The following is a 19241-nucleotide window of genomic DNA, read 5'->3' as shown; positions in this document are numbered from 1 at the left end:
TGTGCAGCATGGACTTTGAGGAAGGGCCATAGCTTTGTCATAGAGACTGTGTTTTGCATGCAGAAGATCATAGGATCAATCCCTGGTTGATCTTGAGATGGGGGGGGGGGGAGGGAAGACTCCTGCCTGAAACCTTGGAGAACCTCTTCCAGTTAGTATCGGCAGTGGTGAGCTATATAAACCCATGACATTTGCCCAGACACTTCCATTATAAAATGTTTCCTCAGCTGGATAATATGCAAAGAGAACATCTCACTAGTGCCTCAATGGTTCCATGCTGTCTTCTAGACACAATTCCAGGTGCCAGTTTTGACCCATAAAACCTATACCAGGGTGAGTGTGATGTAGGCTAAAGTTTCTTTCTTTTCTTTGTTCCATCATGGACTTTGAAGTTACCCATGAGTGCTTGAACTTTATTAAGCATGCACCAATTTGAGTAGTCATCTCAAGGGCTGCCCACAATTGTGAGAATAATTTCTCCCCTAAGGGGCCCCCCAAAGTCTTACCCCAAATACCTGTAAGAATACCCTGTTTGGACTAGCATTTAATAGCCAGGTTTAAGAAAGTGAGAGCTAACTTTTATTTTCCATAACTAAATGTTCAGTTGTGTCTAAGGTGCGCAAGAAGTTACTGTGACTCAGGACCAGTAGAAAGCACGGTGATTTAAAGTGATTATTCCATTGTTATGCAACCCTAGTCGGCTGGCTGGCTGTAAATCAGATAGGGAACAAGTAGCTGCCTGATCTCACTGAGTCTGAGTGTTTGTGAGAAATGATAAATTCACAAATCAAGTTACAAGGTTTGAATCAGTGCTTTGGATATATCTCAGTTGTGATCTTCTTTTTCTCCATGACAGGAGCACAAGCGGTTCTGTAATCTTTAATTTACCAAATCAATTATGTTAAAAATTCAATCCATAATATTTTAAAATATTTATTATGCCATACATGGCAACAGCCTATCCTGCAAGATATGTTGTTGGGAAGATCAATAATTGGATTTCCCAGTGATTTTGTTTTTACTTAAGCCGTGGTAGGGTGGAGTGGAGAAGCTACTATTGGTTCTGAAAGGGAATTATTTCCCTGAGAAGGATGGACAACATCTGTGGGTATGTATGATTTAGATGAAGAAATACATATGAGAAGCAGTTAAAGACCTCTCACAGCTCTGCTCTTCCAATCATATTTTGAGCCCTGTTGCTGCCTTTATGGGTTTAAAATATATATATATTAGTTCTAAGAAGTGTTATAAAATTGGATAAAGGATGTTGCTCTGGCCTAGATAACTATTACCTAATAAAGAAGTAATGAGCCAATGGCAAATAGGGGTTCAAACTGTAAAGGACCCGAATATACAGAATAAAACTGAATTTAAAAAACCCTAATTGTAAGTGGTTGTTGCATTAGTAGGTTTTTCTAATCTCATCCACTGTTGAATCAAGTTATGCGGTTTGTTTCAAAAATCAGAGTAGCCTCCACGCAAAATGGGCTTGTGTCAACCTATCCTTGCATTCATAATATTACCTGATGGCACAGAGGAAGTGGTTACTGTTGATTCTGTAAGTAGGGTGGCTATGATAACTGGGATAGTGGTATCCGCTTAGGAAGCATAACATTTCTGTGCTGGTAAATGGTAATGTAGTATGCAGTATATGCACATGTGTGAATAACATACTGGGTCTGTTTGTAATGATTCTGAGACAGAATTGTTCCTTTAGAGTAAAGGCTTAATTGATTTGGAGTATGAAGTAGCTTGGAGTATGGGCTAATTGCTAGCCAAGCAAGGTTGTAGATGCTAAGTGTCTGATGTTGCTTTAGGAAGCTGAATGGGGCTAAATGCCCTGTTCCTTGTGTCTGGGGAGTGCTCTCCGGGCAAAGAAAATCAAAGTCTCTTTCATTGCTGCAGCTTATAGTATCACATCAAGCGCCAGCCTTTTGATGTATGCACTTGCCAAACATTCTTAACAAATTGAAGAGTATAGGAAAGTGTTAGAAGCTATAAAGCCATAAATAGGCACTATTGACTACAGTTCTAAGTAATCCCATGTATTGCTTTGGGGAGATTTCAGACGTATTTAATAGGTTATTTTTCAAAATCTAGTTTCGAAAACAGTGAATCGTAATAGGTAGGAGCAGAGGCTGAACTTAGCAGCAGCTGGGAAGGTGGTATTCAAGGGGCAGGAAGAAGTCACCACTGCTATTGAGCAGTGGTGGAATGGATTTCATATATGTAGTAGATATGAGGCAGCAGTGGAAACTGACATCATTGCTCATGCTGGGCACTCTTACCCAGTTTGGCTGCTGCACACATATGTGGTGCAAACTCCAGCAGCTGCAGACCTCGCCATTCCTTCTGTCTCTTGCTAGTAAGAGTCTCTGACCTTCCTTCCCCCACAATGCTGGCTGGTGCCCATTGGGACTGGTGGAGTGAAAGGCAAGGAGGTCAACAGTAGGTGGAGCAAGAGTCATTGGCAGGTAGGGCTAACTTTTGTCCCTAACCTCCTCCCTGCTGATTTCTACAAGGGCTGTTAAAAAGCAAGAGGGTGGATTTGGAGGAATCAAGACTGAGGTGTTTAGCTTGCCCTAATGGACTAGACTCTGCTGCTTCCACATAGTCTCTTCTCAGTGATGGCAGACTCTTCTAGCCTTTGCCCACTTTTTGGCTCTGCCCTAGCCCACTGCTGGTTTCAGCACTACCTATTACCAGCATGCATTTCTGTATTTCTGTTGAAGAAATACAGCCCTCAACAGAAAAGGTTACCCAAGGTAGGTATGCAAAACTGGAGTCTTAATCATTTGATCCAAATTCTCAAACATTCCACAGAAGCAGAATGATCAGCGATGGCAATGGAAAAGCTTTCTTGAATCTCTCATTTTCTCTTTGACTGATATCATAGTTTCCCTTTTGCTGTACCTCTATGAATATTTATTTGAGTCAAAATAGGGAAGAGCTTTCTTGGTGAAATATTGTACATATTATAAAGGTGTCCATAATGATCTTTTAAAGCTCTTACAATAAACATGGTCCCAAAATTTCCTGTTAAATATGTATGAGACACATTCTGTAAGCCATTTTAATGAAATTATGCTTATCAGAAATTAAATGAATGTGTATTCACAGTGCTTCAAAAGGTGGCATTACTGAAACCAGTAAACTAAGCTCATTATTCAACTTGGTTGTTTTTTTAAAATGTTACTTAACCACAATACTTCGTTAAAACTGGCATGGGGGGGAGGAAAGGTCTGATTATACTTCACTTTCACACTAGGAGATTTCTTTGAAGCAGAAGGAACAACATTATTTCAGGGCATAAGAAAACCTCTGTAGACCATATGAAAAAGTGTGCTAAGCAATGCCATTATGAGGTTCCTCCAGGTGTATAAGGCACACCTACACAACTGACATGTTTTCAGTCCTCAGATTACCCTTGTGTCTTGTCTCCCTAGAAGAATTTTCATATATTCATCTAATTTCCCTCCCACTTTCTGGTAACTTCATTATATTAACACCAGGCATTGCTGCTCACTGGTCAGCCCCACACCCCCTTAAATGTAGATGCTGTTGGAGTGAGCCAGAGCCAAAGTAGATGTGATGTTAATTGTTTGAATCATGAGAGTGGGAATACTTACTCTTTCCCTGCTATGGTTTTAACAAAACTCACCTTCCCAAAGCTATGAAGCACCAATGACAGCTTCCTTTTAAATGCAAATAGCAGCTTCCCTGGTGTGGGGGGCATTTGTTTAGGACTATTAAGCAACCATGAACTTCTGGTAACTTTTGTCACACAATCCTGTACTTCTGGTGGCCCATAGATGCTCTCCCATTTCATCACGTTACAGCTTGGTCCACATTATTGCTATGAGCCAGCCCTCAGTCTATGATAGGTGTCCAAATATTGCCTCCATGTATCTGAAAAGCAATCATTTGTACACAGTCAGTTTCTTGCTTTTGTAATGATCTACAGATGTCAAGAGTTAATCTTAAAAAAAAAAATCCTTCAGACATTACTTCCATCAGTCTCAAGATTTATTTCCAAACAGGACATTCCTAACCAAGTAGATTAGAACAGAAAACAATAAGAATGGCTATTAAGAATGTGAAAAATATTGAGAAGATGCAGCCGTCATTCTTTCAGCTCTTCTGCAAATATTTAGTGAATTTAGTACAGTGATGCAAGGTCAATGAATACTAATCACTCCAAAAACTAAGAAATGTATCTGTGATTGTTGAAAGCTGCCCAAATAGGATAACCAGCTATTTATTTTGACATTAACACAATTTATCTGGGATTGTCAGCATCCATATGTGATTTTGAACCTTTTACCAAATTTAGAACATTACACACCCAAATCTAAGAAAAGTATTGATTCGATTGTTGCTTCTGAATAAAATCTTAATTGTTCCTAATTAGGGATCTGGAAGGATCTGTCAACCTTGGTTCTTCCAATTTCTCATTTTTTAAATCTTAAATTCATTTCTCTCCATTTCTGGGGCAATTTTTTTAAATTGTTGTAGAAATTCGTCAGCATAGAAATTCTAATACACATATTTTTGTTTTCAATTTTGACTAATGTACAAATTTTTGCAAGCAATTGCCCCTTGTGAACATGATTTAGTTGGAGAACTACATCACAAAATTCAAGTAAATTAATTTTGAAGGATGTCTGTGTCATATTTTGCTTCTCATATTTTTTCAAAAAGTGCAGATTTGATATGTTCTCCTTTAAATGTGAACTGAATTGAATTTCTCCCCCTCCCATCCCTACATAAAACTATTAAATAGTATTAGAAGACAGATCATTGACTTCATGTTTTCCTGTTCAAAGAGTTCAGTTTAGACAAAAGCTTTTGGAAAAGCGCTTGATGGAGAAAAGAGAAGCAATACTCAAAGAAGCCAATGAAGAAGAAGAAAGGAAGAGACGTCTTGATGCTCTCAGGCAACAGGTATCTTTTTAATTGTATAACCTGAGTCTTTTTATGTGCAATTTGAGGTAGCAGTCTCTCAAGACATGAAAAAAGGGCTCCTCAATCTTTTTAGCTTTGTTTCATCACTTGTTGTTTGGTTTGTATCTGTGCATGATCATTGCTAGATTAATGCATGCAGCAGACGCTGTTAACAGTGAAATCTAAAAATAGTCTTGGGGTAGAATTCATCACCGCGCCATTACAGACATTGTATCTGTGCAAGCAGAACAGCTTGCCCAGATAGAATGATACCCCCTCCCCTCACCCCATGTACTGTTCTGGGGGTTCCCACAGGTCATTCAGGCAGCCTGTTGATGAGGTTTGCTAGGTGAATTCCACCGATAGTGTGCCCCCCTCCGCCACGTGTATGGATCTAATAGGCTTTTCTAGAAGATAATTTCCACACACTATGATCACCCCACATTTTCAGTTTCATTTTGTTAATATGAGAAAGAGCAGCAGTAGATAAGTATCTACTCATAAAGTGGAAAGCACCGTACTTTTCCGTGTATAAGACTAGGTTTTTTTTTTACTAAAAAAAATGTTAAAAAGGGGGGGTAGTCGTATACACAGAGTCAATCTCCCTCCATTTTCAAAAATAGGGGGTGTCTTATACATGGGGGCGTTATACACGAAAAAATACGGTACCTTGATAAAATGGACAGGGAATGTTTTGTACCATGTTCTTCTACCTTCAACCAATCCAGATTATCTCTTTATCTATGCCTTTAAGTGCTAGGAATTTTTACACAAATTGCCAGTGAAGGGGCCTTTATATGGATTGGGAGCCTTGAATGGGTTGGTAGAGGGCTTTAATCATTTCCCCCCACCTGAGTCTGAAATTGAATTGGGGTTGGGCATATGGGCACATAGCGGGGAGACGTCGTGTCTGAGAGCATAGCAGGTGCCTGCCTGATCATCCATCTATCCATCTCATCTAATGGACCAAGTCTTACAGCTTTGAAAGTGGGGAAAAGGAATGAAGGCTGATAGGTAACTTTAAAATGTGCATAAACTTTCAGCAGCACAGATTGGTCCAATGAAAGGGGTCAGCTTCCTATATTCTTGCATTATGCATTTTTAAGGGAACCATTTGAATGGGTGGGAAATAATTTTGTGATTTCCTATTAACTTCCGCATCTTCCCCTCCTCTCACCTAAAATGGAAGTCTGACGTAATGGATTTTATACATCCTTTATACTCAGCTGTCACCAGCATGATTCAGACATGTTCCCCAGGATTTCCTTGGGTACGGTTTTCAATCTAGAGCGTTTGCAAACCAGAATGAGTCTCCACCCCAACAGTTTGAAAGCTTGTTGTAGTCACTACAGACTGCTTGAAAACACACAATTAATAGTTTTGGTTAGTTCTTGAATATAATGTTTTGGGTTGGCAGCATTTATAGTTTTTGAAAAAGGAGAATGATTAACTTCTCTGCAAGAAACATATTCCTTCATTCTTCCAGTAAACCCAGTTACTTGAACTGTGTCAGAACTAAATGCCCAAGAGCACAATTCTATGAATGTTTACTTAGAAGTAAGTTCCATTGTGGTCAATGGAACTTACTCTCAAGGAGGTGTGCATTGAAATGAAGCCAAAATAATGTTGCTGATTGGTCGGAGACTGCTCTGGAATAGACAGAAGTTGCCTGCCACTTCACTTGTGACTGTGTGAACCAAGCGAGAAGATGCAGGAAAATGTGCTACAATTTCTGTGTTGAACATAACATACGGCTGGGAATGCAGAGAGCCTAGAAAGGGCTTTGCCCAGCATACCTGTTTATATGACTGTGGGCCAGATAGTTATGGAGGCTGAACTCAACAAGCATAAATCAGTACCAAAGCTATTATAAATCCCACTTCTATATGTGAACTCACGGGTACTTATACCTGGGAAAGTGTCGGTCGCTTAAATTACTTTGAGCTGAATGGGCCAGGCTCATTGAATGCTGTTTTGACCACAAATGTTTTTGTAAATAAGCCAGACAAAAGGCACACCCCTGTAATATTTCAAAAGCTGGATGGAGAATTTAAGATTCATTCCAGCCACGTGAGTGTATAACAGCATGCAGTGCCTAGTTTCTTCTTTCCTAACCTAAGATGACTGCATTCTTTTTGCATTTTGTCAGGAGTATTTTCCTGATCTTTTTTTCAAACAAGAAGTTAAAGGAGAGCTTGTTTGGGTTTTTCCCCATCCTTTTTATGAATCTGCTGGAGTGTAATTGTGTTTCTTGGTGTTACTCTTTTCAGACCATGACTCAATTTCTATTTTCAGCTGGAGTCACTACATTGTCCCAGATCTGCAATATGTCTTGTGTGGGGCAGGGTGGGAAATCAATGGGCTTTGGCTTGAAATTGCCTTCCACTTTTAAAATATTACACTATTTCTTAGTTTTGGAAGGTGTTTATTCATCAGGCCCTAGCCCACTCATAGGGGGAAACTAACCAAGTGCTCAAATTGCGGCAAAATGTTAATTTGCCAAAAGCATTGGCGTGGCTTTGATTCCCGCCCCCCCTTGAGGTTTGCCTTTTTAAGTTGCAGGATGTGGTTGATTATCTAAATACTGATCTAGCTGTAGTTTATGAGTGCCATTTTTTTGCTGAGAGGCAAAGAGTGTCCAGGCTAAGGCCCTGTGGGATCCCATGGGTAGAACTGATAGCAGTCCTGCCCTCCAAATAGATAACTGCTCAGCCTCCATTCTGACCACGTTATTAAAATTTTGCATGGCACATCTGAACTATGCTTGGGCAGGGAATATGTGCAGGCACAGCAGCAGCTATGGCTGCTGCAGGTGCAGCAGTACTAGGAAGAATCTTAGGTTCTAGGGCCAGATCAGAGGGGCAGGGGGAGGGTCTTCTTATGCCACTGCTAGATCGGTTGCACTGGTTAATAAGCTAGCGGTCCAACAGAACCATTTGTCTGTGTGTTCATTCCCTTGTTTTAAAATTACCGTATATAAGACTAGGATTGTTGTTTTTTACCAAAAAAATTAGGTGTAAATTGGGGCTCGTCTTATACATTGAATGTTTTATTAATTTGGAGTCCCCCCAAATAGGGGGAATCTTATACATGGGGCTGTCTTATATACGGAAAAATATGGTAATTTGCAGTATCTTACTGCAGGTGATATTTTAAATGGCAACTAACAAACATAACTGCAGTTTATCTCACAAAAGCATAACAAATTGCTTCAAGCTTGACTACATCGCTTAGATAAAAAGAAACAACCACCACAGACAATTTTAAATTAATTCTTTTCCTGCTAAGCATCCTTTCACAAGACACTACTTCAATAAGAACCCACATTTTAAACCTGCAGTTATTATTCTCACCAGTTAACTGACTTGCGGTTTTTGTCATAACTGAATTGTGCCTTTACTGCTCTTGTCCCCTTGCAATTGGCAGGATTTACACTATTGATCTATGTTTTGGTCCCCATGATGCCATCCTCTTATCTGTGACTTCAAACTGATACAAACAGGATCTGTTTCTGGAAAGAAAGCCACATCCAAACTACTCCTTGGCTTGCTCCTCAGTATTTTTTCTTGCATTAGTCACTTGATTAGATATGTCAGCAACTGTGCTCTACTTCAGATTGATTTATACTCAGGGCTCCTGCTGGGTCCCCCTCCCCCAAAACACCATTAGCCTATGTCTACATATACTGAATGACAACACATTCTTCAGCCTAAAAAACTGTCTCAGCAACTTGGCGCATAGTGTATCACGAGGAGAGAGGCAGAGCCAGTGTTTTGAGGCTGGCAAATCCAGGGTCAGTTTGCATGTTGAAATTATATGATGGTAGTTTCCACACAGCAACTATAAAAGACCCCTCTCAAGTGGTGTGATTTTGTAAAAGGTTATTTTTCAGGTTCCAGAGGCATATAAAAGATCCACAACTCATCTTTTAAATTACTCTATATTCAATGTAGCTCCTTTCAGATGTGGCATTATTGCAGGAGTGTTTGGGATACAATGCAAAGGGAACAAGTCGTTTTTAAACTAACAAACAAACAATAATTTGTTGCAGACTTGTGCTGCAGAAGTGAGTTTGTATGGCAGCACTGAGCGAGAATCATGCAAGCCTTCTGGTACTTTTATTTCAGGTGCTTATCTACCGTTTAATATTCAGAATTTCTTTAGTTCTGCATCCAATGACCATCAAAAAACACAAATGTGGAAGGAAGGGATATGAAATGGGCAAAAACCTTAGCTTGGCCTTTGCCAACTTGGTGTCCACCAGATGCTATGAACTACAACTCCCATCAGCCCCACCCAATGCCACCACGCTGGCTGGGGCTGATAGGAGTTGTAGCTCAAAACATAAGGAAGACAGCAGATTGGTAAAGGCTGCCTTAGCTAAAGAGTTAAGCCAGTCTGCTTGTTAGCTTTCCCCCCAGCCTTCCTGTGGTGAATGCTCAATCCTATGAACCTCTAAAGTGACTCATCAAATAAAACCATACATAAAAGGGAAGTTACTAGCTGCCATCGGTCTGCTTTCCTGTTCACTTTTATTCGATGAAAGGGCTTTTACAGAAAGCTGGTCCCTGTTCACCCTTAGTGTTGTATGAATAACTGAAATATCTGAATAGAGGAACCATCTGAGGTAAAGGAAGCTATGTTTTACTATATGAAGCTCATGTTTACTTTGGAATGCCAAGGACACAGAAAGAACAGCTAGTATCATTTCTTGGTAGACCCCACAGTTGAAATGGCTAAGGATTGGATTTTCCAGTGGGTGCAGTTAATTTTAACCAACTTCCAAAAATTCCAGCTGGACGCCATTTTTGATGGATGACTCCCGGCTATGTGCCTGAATCTGCAAGAGCTGGCTTTTAAAAGCTTGCCTAGGTAGTTTTGGATTTCTTTTCTTTGTGTTTGATATATGAGGCTTCCTTTATGTTACATTATTTCATTAGTTCAATTAGTTCAAAGACTTCTTTTTCCAGAAATGGCCAAAGGGCCATTACTACAGAGAAGGTTCAGAAGATTATTTCAGTGCACTGAAATAAGGCTTGATGGGCTCACGGGACTGTGTGGACTAGCCTGCCTTGTCCCTGCAGTTGGTGGGCATTGGGGTCTCAAATTTCAGCTGTGTCCTGTGCGATGCCAAAATTTGGTCTCCCTGCCTCTCAAGCTCCATTTTAATTAATAGTTATGGCACTCTTGAGGCTCCATGCCCAGTGTAACTGAACCAGTCATGCTGCCCTAAATCGGCCTCTGGTCTCTACCACTGATGTGTCTGGCCAATGTGTGTTCATAGTCCTCTTACACATGAGGAGTGGTCCAGGATCCCACCCCACATGGAGGAAAGCTATGCGAGTACATCAATATGCACATAGAGCCCCTTCTAACACACTCTTGAGTGCATGGATTATGGAAGATTGTGGCCACTGGGTTCAGCAGTGACAAAGGCAGCACACTCAGCCTTGTGACCTTCTTCTGTTATTTAAATCTGTGGAGGGGAGCAGCATAACCCCACCCCTCCCCAATAGAAAGTCATTAAAATTGTATATCACCAAGTAGTACAATCCATGTCCTCCTATTTCATGATTAAAATAGTACTTTGTATATAATATTGCTTCCATCGATTCCAACCGTGATGCTGTTGGTTCAAGGAAAAAATAGGTATAAAAAGAGAATTCCTTGGATATCAAGATCCAAGCTCTCTTTGGTGAGAGAACCTCAACAGAGATTTAAAATCACAAAATATGCAGCAAAGTAAAGCATGAAAATACAGGCTGTTAGACCTTTAAAAATATGCCCTTGTGAGTCCCAAAACTTCCCTCTTCCCCCAGCATAGGAAAATACCACATGTTTAGTAAGTTAAAAATTCATTTATTTGCAAAGTCTCCAAAGGTCAGGTTCGTGTGCTTTTCCATACATCAGTCAGTAAAGTCACAATAAAACTTTGTTTAGTTCCAAAGTGGTGAAGGTTCCTAAATTATTGGTATAGGAGCACAAGAATGACTTGTGAGAGCCATGTGGCTAAGCTGCAACAACCAACTTAGCCTCTTCGCCCACTGAGTTCATCAGGTAGACTAAGATACAACAATACGTTCCTCCCAAGGTGAGGGGGTGTAACCCATGCTAAGCCTAGCAGGACAGCTTACTCTGTGGTCTTAACCCCTTCATGCATTAATTACACTTCAGCATGTTGGTTATATGAGACTCGTTATCCCACAGATGCTACAATGATGATAGTTTTTTTGGCAGCTGCTTTTTATTATAATTTGCAATTTGTGTGGTGCGAGGGTGTGGAGGAGTGAAGCCAATCACTTGTGTGCTTCATTCTTCCCCCTCCAGGCGCCTAAAGGTGTAGCCAGAGGAGGCCTGGCTAATAGGTACAATATGTGGTAAATGCTTCCTTGAAAGAAAATGAAGTTTCAGTGGGTTTAATGCTAGTCATGATGAGACCTCTATATAAAAGCCCTTGTTAAATCCCTTTATATCTAACTGTGCTGGATAATTTCCAGCTACTCTCTTTTTTTAGGTAAGGTGCTTATGAGTGTGGTGGTTCCTCAACTGCAAAAGTTCCTGGATAATACTTATTACTTATATGCATTTCAGTTTGGTTTCCAGCACGTATTCAGGACTGAGATAGCCTTGTTGCCCCAGGAAGCCTATCTACACTAGGTTGTTGAACAGGAAGAGTTTATTCCTGTTTGTTTTTCTGGACCTCTTAGCAGCTTTCAGTACCCTCAAGTATGGTATTCTTCTGGACCAACTGGATGTTGCTTTGGGGACACCTGAATATTGTAGGTATGGAATCATTGGTTGATTTATTCTGACAAGCAATGGCATTTTTAGAAGAAAGAACCTACTTATCAATTCCATAACTTTCATTCTTCAAACATACTGTCTTCCTCCTTTTCTGCTTTAGCATGTTTTCTCTTAGACCTTCCTAACTAGGTGGAAAGAATGATGAAAAAGATCAAATGGTGCGTCCTATGTCTGCTGGACCTCCTGCATGGAAACAGGAAGGTGTGATCTTAAGGTTGGGTCGCACAAAATATTTGCACTGCTGACGATTTCCGCATCTCTCTTAGGTTGCTGTTGTTGCAGAGTTTGACCCTGCGAGAATGATGGCTGACACAGTGGCATCTAAAGCTCGGATGGGCATTGGAACAGAAGAAGAATTTGTTCTGCTAAAGCCTCTGTTTGAGTTGCATACATTCACTAATGACCAGGTAGTTGCCCATCCTGCCTGATGTGTGCACGCACATCCACACCAACAGCAAAAAGGTTAAATGCAGGGAGTAATTATGCTTTGTGTGGGAAACCACTAGAGGTGGGAAATATAGGTATCTGAAACGTAAAGAACTTCCCCCCATTTTTAGGAGTCTTTATTGGGTTACAGGGTAGAGTGTCAACCCTTTTGCATGAGGCCAGTTTTGCTCAGCTCTAGAGCTGCATTTAGGGACACGGGTGGCACTGTGGGTTAAACCACAGAGCCTAGGACTTGCCGATCAGAAGGTCACCGGTTTGAATCCCCACGACGGGGTGAGCTCCCGTTGCTCGGTCCCTGCTCCTGTCAACCTAGCAGTTCGAAAGCACATCAAAGTGCAAGTAGATAAATAGGTACCGCTCCGGCGGGAAGGTAAACAACGTTCCCGTGCGCTGCTCTGGTTCGCCAGAAGCGGCTTAGTCATGCTGGCCACATGGCCCGGAAGCTGTACGCCGGCTCCCTCGGCCAATAAAGCGAGATGAGCGCCGCAACCCCAGAGTCGGCCACAACTGGACCTAATGGTCTGGGGTCCCTTTACTTTTACCTAGAGCTGCATTTATGCTGTGCTTGGAGTCTCATGTTTGTTTAAGGATGTCTGAACACCCAAATTCAAATCAAGGAGGCACTTCTCTATGTACTACCTTTCTCTACTGTGGCTCTTGCTTACTTTTTGCCCTGTTATCAGTTCCTTCTGACCACCATCGTTGCCTGCCTGCTGCAATATTTTTAGTCTGCAGCAGCCAATATTTTTAGTCTGCAGTGGCCATTTGTCTATATAAGCACATTACAATATTGTAATAAGATATTGGAAGGCAGATTTGGGATTTAAGTGCCCTGAATTCGCACCTACAGTTGCATGCATGTTACCATGCACTGTATTCTGTACCTCTGTGTTCAATAGCTGTTCAATAGGTGCATGCCCTACTCCCCAGAAATATCTAGGCATATGTGTCATGTGGAGATTCTACTGTATATGTTTCTGTAATCCAAAACTATCCATACACATCTGGCTAATACCAGATAGGATAGTATGATATATGTTGCCTTTTTAATAAATGGCACTGCAGTCAATGCTGCTCCTTTCAAGATGACTTGCTCAAAATCTGTACCTACAGATTCATATACAGTGGTACCTCAGGTTAAGTACTTAATTCATTCCAGAGGTCCATTCTTAACCTGAAAGTGTTCTTAACCTGAAACACCACTTTAGTTAATGGGGCCTCCCGCTGCTGCTGCTGCTGCTGCACCGCCGCACGATTTCTGTTCTCATCCTGAAGCAAAGTTCTTAACCTGAGGTACTATTTCTGGGTTAGCGGAGTCTGTAACCTGAAGTGTATGTAACCCGAGGTACCACTGTATATAAACATCCTCTTTCCCCCCCTTTTTTTAACAGATCATTTCCGACACCCGGGTTCGTGTGGAGTTAGCTCTACGAGAAGCTGGACTACATAAAACACTTTACGCTCAGGAGCTTTTGCCTAAAATCCCTCCGCCCAAACTTCCAAGGAAAGACATGGAGTCCGTAGTCTTTAAAATGTACAACTAGGCACTAATCAAAGATTCGGAATCTTTTGGAATAGTCTATTAAGAATCCTTGAATAAACTATTTTAATTCAGGAAATAAGTTGGATACTAAGTCGTGAAGGGTTCTGTTACTGTGGCTGAGTCATGTTGGTGAAAATGTATTGCCAAGAAGTGCTCATTAGACCGTTTTAACACTCCCCCACAATCTTGAGCACTGCTCTGTTGACAGCACATTCTTGGCAACACAGTTTACTGAAGCTTCAAGTCTAATTATTTCAGGTGAAATCATTCTTTTAGATGAAAATCTGCAAAGCAAAACTGCTGGAGACACACATCCACGTAGGAATGCACCGAATTATTTGCATCGGGGTAGCCAGCGTAGAGCCTTCCGCATGGTAATGGACCACATGTCAGTCAAGGACAATGGAAGCGAATGTCCAACAATATCTGGAGAGAAGCACGTTGGCTACTCCTGGAGTAGAGTGTTGGACTTGAACCAGAAAAGTCTGGGTTATACATCTGTATGCAGCCTTTGACTTCTCCCCCATATGTCTCCTTTATCCTTGAAGTAACTTTCCAGCCAATAGGAATCTATGGAGATGCAAATGCCATGTCCTTTTTCGTCTTGCATGTAGAACATTCCGCAATACAGGGACAGCAAAATGTAGTTAGGTCTTTAGTGGGGCATATTTCCTCCAGATTGGGTTTGCTTGCTTATTAAACCTTGCACATAAAATCTAAAATGGTTTGCAGCACCCGCTCAGTAGTATCCCACATCACTTCCACTGCATGTTGCATAACGTGATTTTGTATTTTTCCAAAAAGAGAATATGCACTATTCTTGCTTGATTATTATTATAAATGGAAATATAAGCTTATACTCCACTTGTGGCAGACAATTTGATTCATCATGTTTACTGCAAACCAATCATCCAAACAATTTCATTTTGCAAATTAGCCCTTGAGAATAAATTACAAAATTAGAAAGAACATTTCAGCTATGGGGGTCTTTATTATGGCACAGCAAAGAACCCTGTTTGTTCTGCTAGATGAAAGTGAACTTGATAATTCATTTCATTTTATAACACTAAAAGCATTCCCAGACCTTATGCAGCATGCATATGAAAGATATGTAAACAAGGTGCATAAAATCTGTAGCCTGCCAATTAGCCACAGTTCAAACAATTTATTTCTGGGATTAAGAACTGGATGCAGGTTCCGTCTTGGCAAGTTGTGTGTGTGTGTGTGTGTGTGTGTGTGTGTGTGTGTGTGTGTGTGTGTGTATACACACACACAATGTGTATGCCATGCAACAATGTATTTTATAAGGCTCTGTGTGACAGCTATCTTTTTGATGCAGTGTTTCTAAATTTTGCAGCCTCACTTAAGGGACTGGGAAAATAAATTGTAGAGCTCAGTGCAGGCACATTTCAAATGTCAGTCCCAGCCCTACCATTTTCTCAGAGGATTCAATTGTAGCCGAGAGGCACAGCCCTGCAGGTCCCAGCAGGGCTTAATCATAGTTAAACAGACTTGATGACTGAACACGATTTGTCCTGGTTTGTGCTGACAGCCAAGTCCTGGTCAACATCATGTCATTTAACTCAGTTGTTCACAGTCATTTTCTGACTTGCTAGTTCTCCACTGTATAGAAAAGCCCTACGGGGAATTTTGGGAAGAACTCTACCGTGAGGAGGAAGCTTCTCTGTTAGAGTTATCCAGCCTGCAGAGAAAAATACCACCATTTTACACACACGCGCGCGCGCGCACGCGCGCGCGCACACACACACACACTTATATAAACACACAGCTCTTATGGTCCTGGGTATAATTTCATGAACCTTCTTAAGCTTTCTCAGTGCTTTGTGTCCATGTAAAATGGAAAATGTGCATGAATCCGATGAGAGAATATTTCAGAGCAGGGATGACTGCTGAGCTTGTGATATACCCAGTTTTGCTTGTGTCGATTTCTGTTGAAGTACATGCAGTGCAAACTCTGAGGAAGTAAACAGCCCTCTTCCTAATTCAGCAGCCCCAAATATATGGTCTACTAACTATTATTCTAGTTAATCCTATCTGAGGTGGAATGTGAATTTTAAAGCAACTGCTGTGTTAGGTTAGGCCTGGGCAACGGTAGTGACTCATAGCAATGATAATGCCCGGAAGCAGTGAATAAACACAGACAGAATGTTCCCAGTCACCATCATTCAGGAATCTGTCGCTGTAATTCTGAGTAGGACAGAAGAACAGTCCCTGGAGCTCAGGAAAGGGGTTTGGAAGAGGTAGCTTGCTGGGTCCAATTAAAATAGCTTCCTCAGCTATTTTCCTTCTGGTTTGTTCCCATCTTGTTGAATTCCTTTTCTCCCTTCAATGAATGTGGCAACCACTTGGTATATAAGGATTCTGCCTTTCCACAGAGATTTTCTAGGATGGTGGAAGGTAACAACATTGAATATGTCATAATCTGGAGGCCTGGAGCTGATTTGCATGGTTGAGCTGCATGCAATTATCATAATTTGCATATCATTTTCTTGAACAGGGTTGATGCAAAACTACAGATGGTGGACTTTCTGCAGCTGAGTTACTCAGAAGATTTTGAATCACATTTGTGCTGATTTTCAGGTTATATTTTTACCGGTACATGCAAAGTATGTGTATACATGTCCTTAAGATCATAATGGGTGTATGGTTCAAGCTCTATGTATATAAGTACTAGGGGCTGCCACCGCTGCTCACATTACCCCAGTGCCCTTGCTAACTCCCACATCCCTCCCTTTACACTTCACACAGTCCGCCTCTATGCCTTCACAGGTCCCTTAAGCTCCTTCATCCCCTCATGGCTCCTTCAACACCTCACAGCTCCTCTGTGTCCCTCTAGCCATGCTTTATTCAGACCTCTGCTGTTGTTTAAAATGGCCGCCTTCAAACCTGCCTTCCCTTTTGTTCCCTTCCCCCATCGTGGCTTCAGGCAAATCCAGAATTCTGATAAGGCACTACAATTCTTTCAGTCGGGATAGATAGATAGATAGATAGATAGATAGATAGATAGATAGATAGAGTGTGTTTGTATCTGTGTGCATGAGAGAGAGAGAGAGAGAGAGAGAGAGAGAGAGAGAGGTGGGGGGAAATGTACAAAGACTGGCTACCATTCTTGCCACATGTTTCTATGTCCTTTAAAGAAAGGCCATTTCCACAATATCAGAGACAACCCTATTATTAGGCATACCCCTAGCTAGTCCTCCTAACCCCCCTGACCATGCCCCTGTGTTGGAGGACAGAACTGTCCTGGACCCCCTAAACCAGCCTGCTGCTAACCAGTTGCTTGTCTAGTCAGTTTCTGTACATGGAACAAGAAGGAGATGCCATCTTGTCATTTGCCTCAGATACCAAAATGGGACTGACCACACAACAGCATGACTCTTTAGTGGACTTAAATGCTGATTTCACATGGCACTTAATATAGTAATAATTCTTCAGCGGCTGTCACCATGGACAATATCCTAAATATAAACCTTAACTTGGTTCTTGGTAGCATCACGAAGTGTAAAGGGTGTTGTATAATGAGGTCGAGCAAAACTAACGTGTAATTGTGAGAGGTTGGCGTTGGAGTTCAAAGGCAAATGTGAGAATTTGTAAAACCTTTGTTCTTGTTCTTTCTATCTATTCATAATCTTCTGATCAGTTTTTTATTCTATCTCTGCAACTATCTAGCTGCAGCTCTCAAGATGATTGTGCCCGTTCATTCTATGTGTGTAGGCTTTGGGACAGCAGTAATTGAGGTGGTAGCAGTAGTGGAGATGTAGCGGTGTCTGTGAGCATGGAGCAAGGGTGGGGGGAAGCTATTCCCAGGTTCCCATTTTTAAAAAGTGACTTGTGGCATTTACAGAACCCAAGAGATGAGACAAAAGACATAGCAGCTATTCTCATTTGTTTTCTATAGCACTAAGTTGCTCCTGTCTTTCAGTGGTTTTAGCCAATGAATGAAGCCACAGAATGATTAACATTTTGGAAAGCCAATTGCAACAAAGAGAAGGCTAGAGTGGAGCACTCATTGTCTTTTCTGCAGGTTTTTTTCTGGTGGAGAGGTGATTGTCGCCCCATAAGAATCAGTTCAAGTATCAAGACTTTGTGATTGAGTGTCAGCTCAAAAATGACAAAGGTAACAGCAAAGATGGAAACTTATGAACTTTCCAACTCAGGTCTTTCTTTTACCAAAAAAATGTCATATTCCCTCTACCAGCCTTACCCTAGCTTGTAAGCATTTTAAAAATTGCACTACAATGCAGATACAGGTCATTACTACACCAATTTACAGGGGGTGGGGCTATGGCCAAGAGAGTGTGGAATACATTAGCCCTGCCTGGTAACCTGGTTTATATCCATCTTGCAGGGGCTCGTGGAAAATAGAGCATTACATCCTTAAGTGTAGGCCAGTGTTGTTGTTCTGGTGTGTTGGGTTTTCTTTTAGGGAAATATTGTGTGTCCTCTGAAGTTGGCTACAAGAGAAGTGCAATTAATTACGGGCTGGAGGAGATGAAGGGAGCCTGGGTGAAAATTGGGATTTTTCCCAAAAGGAGGATGGATGATAGATTCCAAGCTAGAGGCCTGTTGCTTAAGACCTTCCACTTCTCAAGAAAAAGGTGGAGCCTGTTAGGGGTGATGAGGCCCTGGAGGAATTGAAGGTTTCTGTCCCATCACAGGCTTCATTGATAAAGCAACTGCTCTGCAACCTTGGAGATCTGCTGCCAGTCAGTGTGGGACAATACTTAGCTAGATAATGGTCTGAATTGGTATAAGGCATTTTTCAATGTTCACTTGCAGCTCTTGTGGGGCTGCTTTGCCTCCTCTTCTCCACCCCCATGTCCTGTATGCTTGCTGTAAAGATCTGGACATGAAAAATACTCCTAAACGCTAAGACAACACACAGACCAACCTTCTTCAAAGATCAGCTTCATGGATCAAGGCATTGAAGTTCTTCCCATCTGTTAAATCATATAGGAATAGAGAAGATAGGAAAGTCCATTAAAATTTACTTTCCCTATATATGAATTCTCTGGTCATAAACTGCAGCATGTGTCTCTACTGGAAGTAGCTGTTGTTATGCTTTATCATATGAAACATCCCTGGCACACATCAGTAATCCAGCGGTTTGGCAATAGCGTCATATGCCCTGCAGTCAGAGACTGCAATATGAACATCAAAGTCAAAAGTATTTAAGCTTTAAGGTGTAGACAAATTAACCAGCCAGGAGACATTAATTGTTGACGAAGATCCAAAAGGTCAAGTATTTCAGTGACATGGAATCCATTTTGACGACCTTCATTTAGCCACACTTGTTTTTTCTTTTGTTTAATGCACAATTGCTTCAATAAAGCAGGTAAAAAGGCTATAGGGAGGTTGCAAATGTACTTTGTAAAAATCTGAAGAAAACTAAGAGCATTTTTCGTCATGGTCAGCCCAGTGATAGTGAATTTGACAAGGACATAGTTTAAATCTATAACCTATTAACTACAAAATCGTTAAA

At 41.2% G+C, this 19241-nt stretch overlaps 1 protein-coding gene across 6 annotated transcripts in view; it reads left to right on the top strand.

Annotated features, from left to right (window-relative positions):
* CCDC148 (coiled-coil domain containing 148) overlaps window positions 1–13817 on the top strand; it is a gene marked incomplete at its 5' end in the record, with an annotated part of 106305 nt that extends 92488 nt beyond the window's left edge. For all 6 annotated transcript variants that reach the window (XM_081187503.1, XM_081187499.1, XM_081187501.1 and 3 more), the window contains 3 exons: window positions 4827–4944; window positions 12015–12155; window positions 13587–13817. In XM_081187503.1, the coding sequence (XP_081043629.1) occupies window positions 4827–4944; window positions 12015–12155; window positions 13587–13739 (412 nt within the window). In that variant the 3' untranslated portion in view covers window positions 13740–13817. The remainder of the gene's footprint in view (window positions 1–4826; window positions 4945–12014; window positions 12156–13586) is intronic.
* Between the last annotated feature and the right edge of the window lie 5424 nt (window positions 13818–19241).

This window comes from Podarcis bocagei, assembly GCF_964188305.1.
Source record: "Podarcis bocagei genome assembly, chromosome: 1".
NCBI lineage: Eukaryota > Metazoa > Chordata > Lepidosauria > Squamata > Lacertidae > Podarcis > Podarcis bocagei.
The sequence above is the reverse complement of the archived record's forward strand: the minus strand, read 5'-3'. Positions and strand labels throughout refer to the sequence as shown.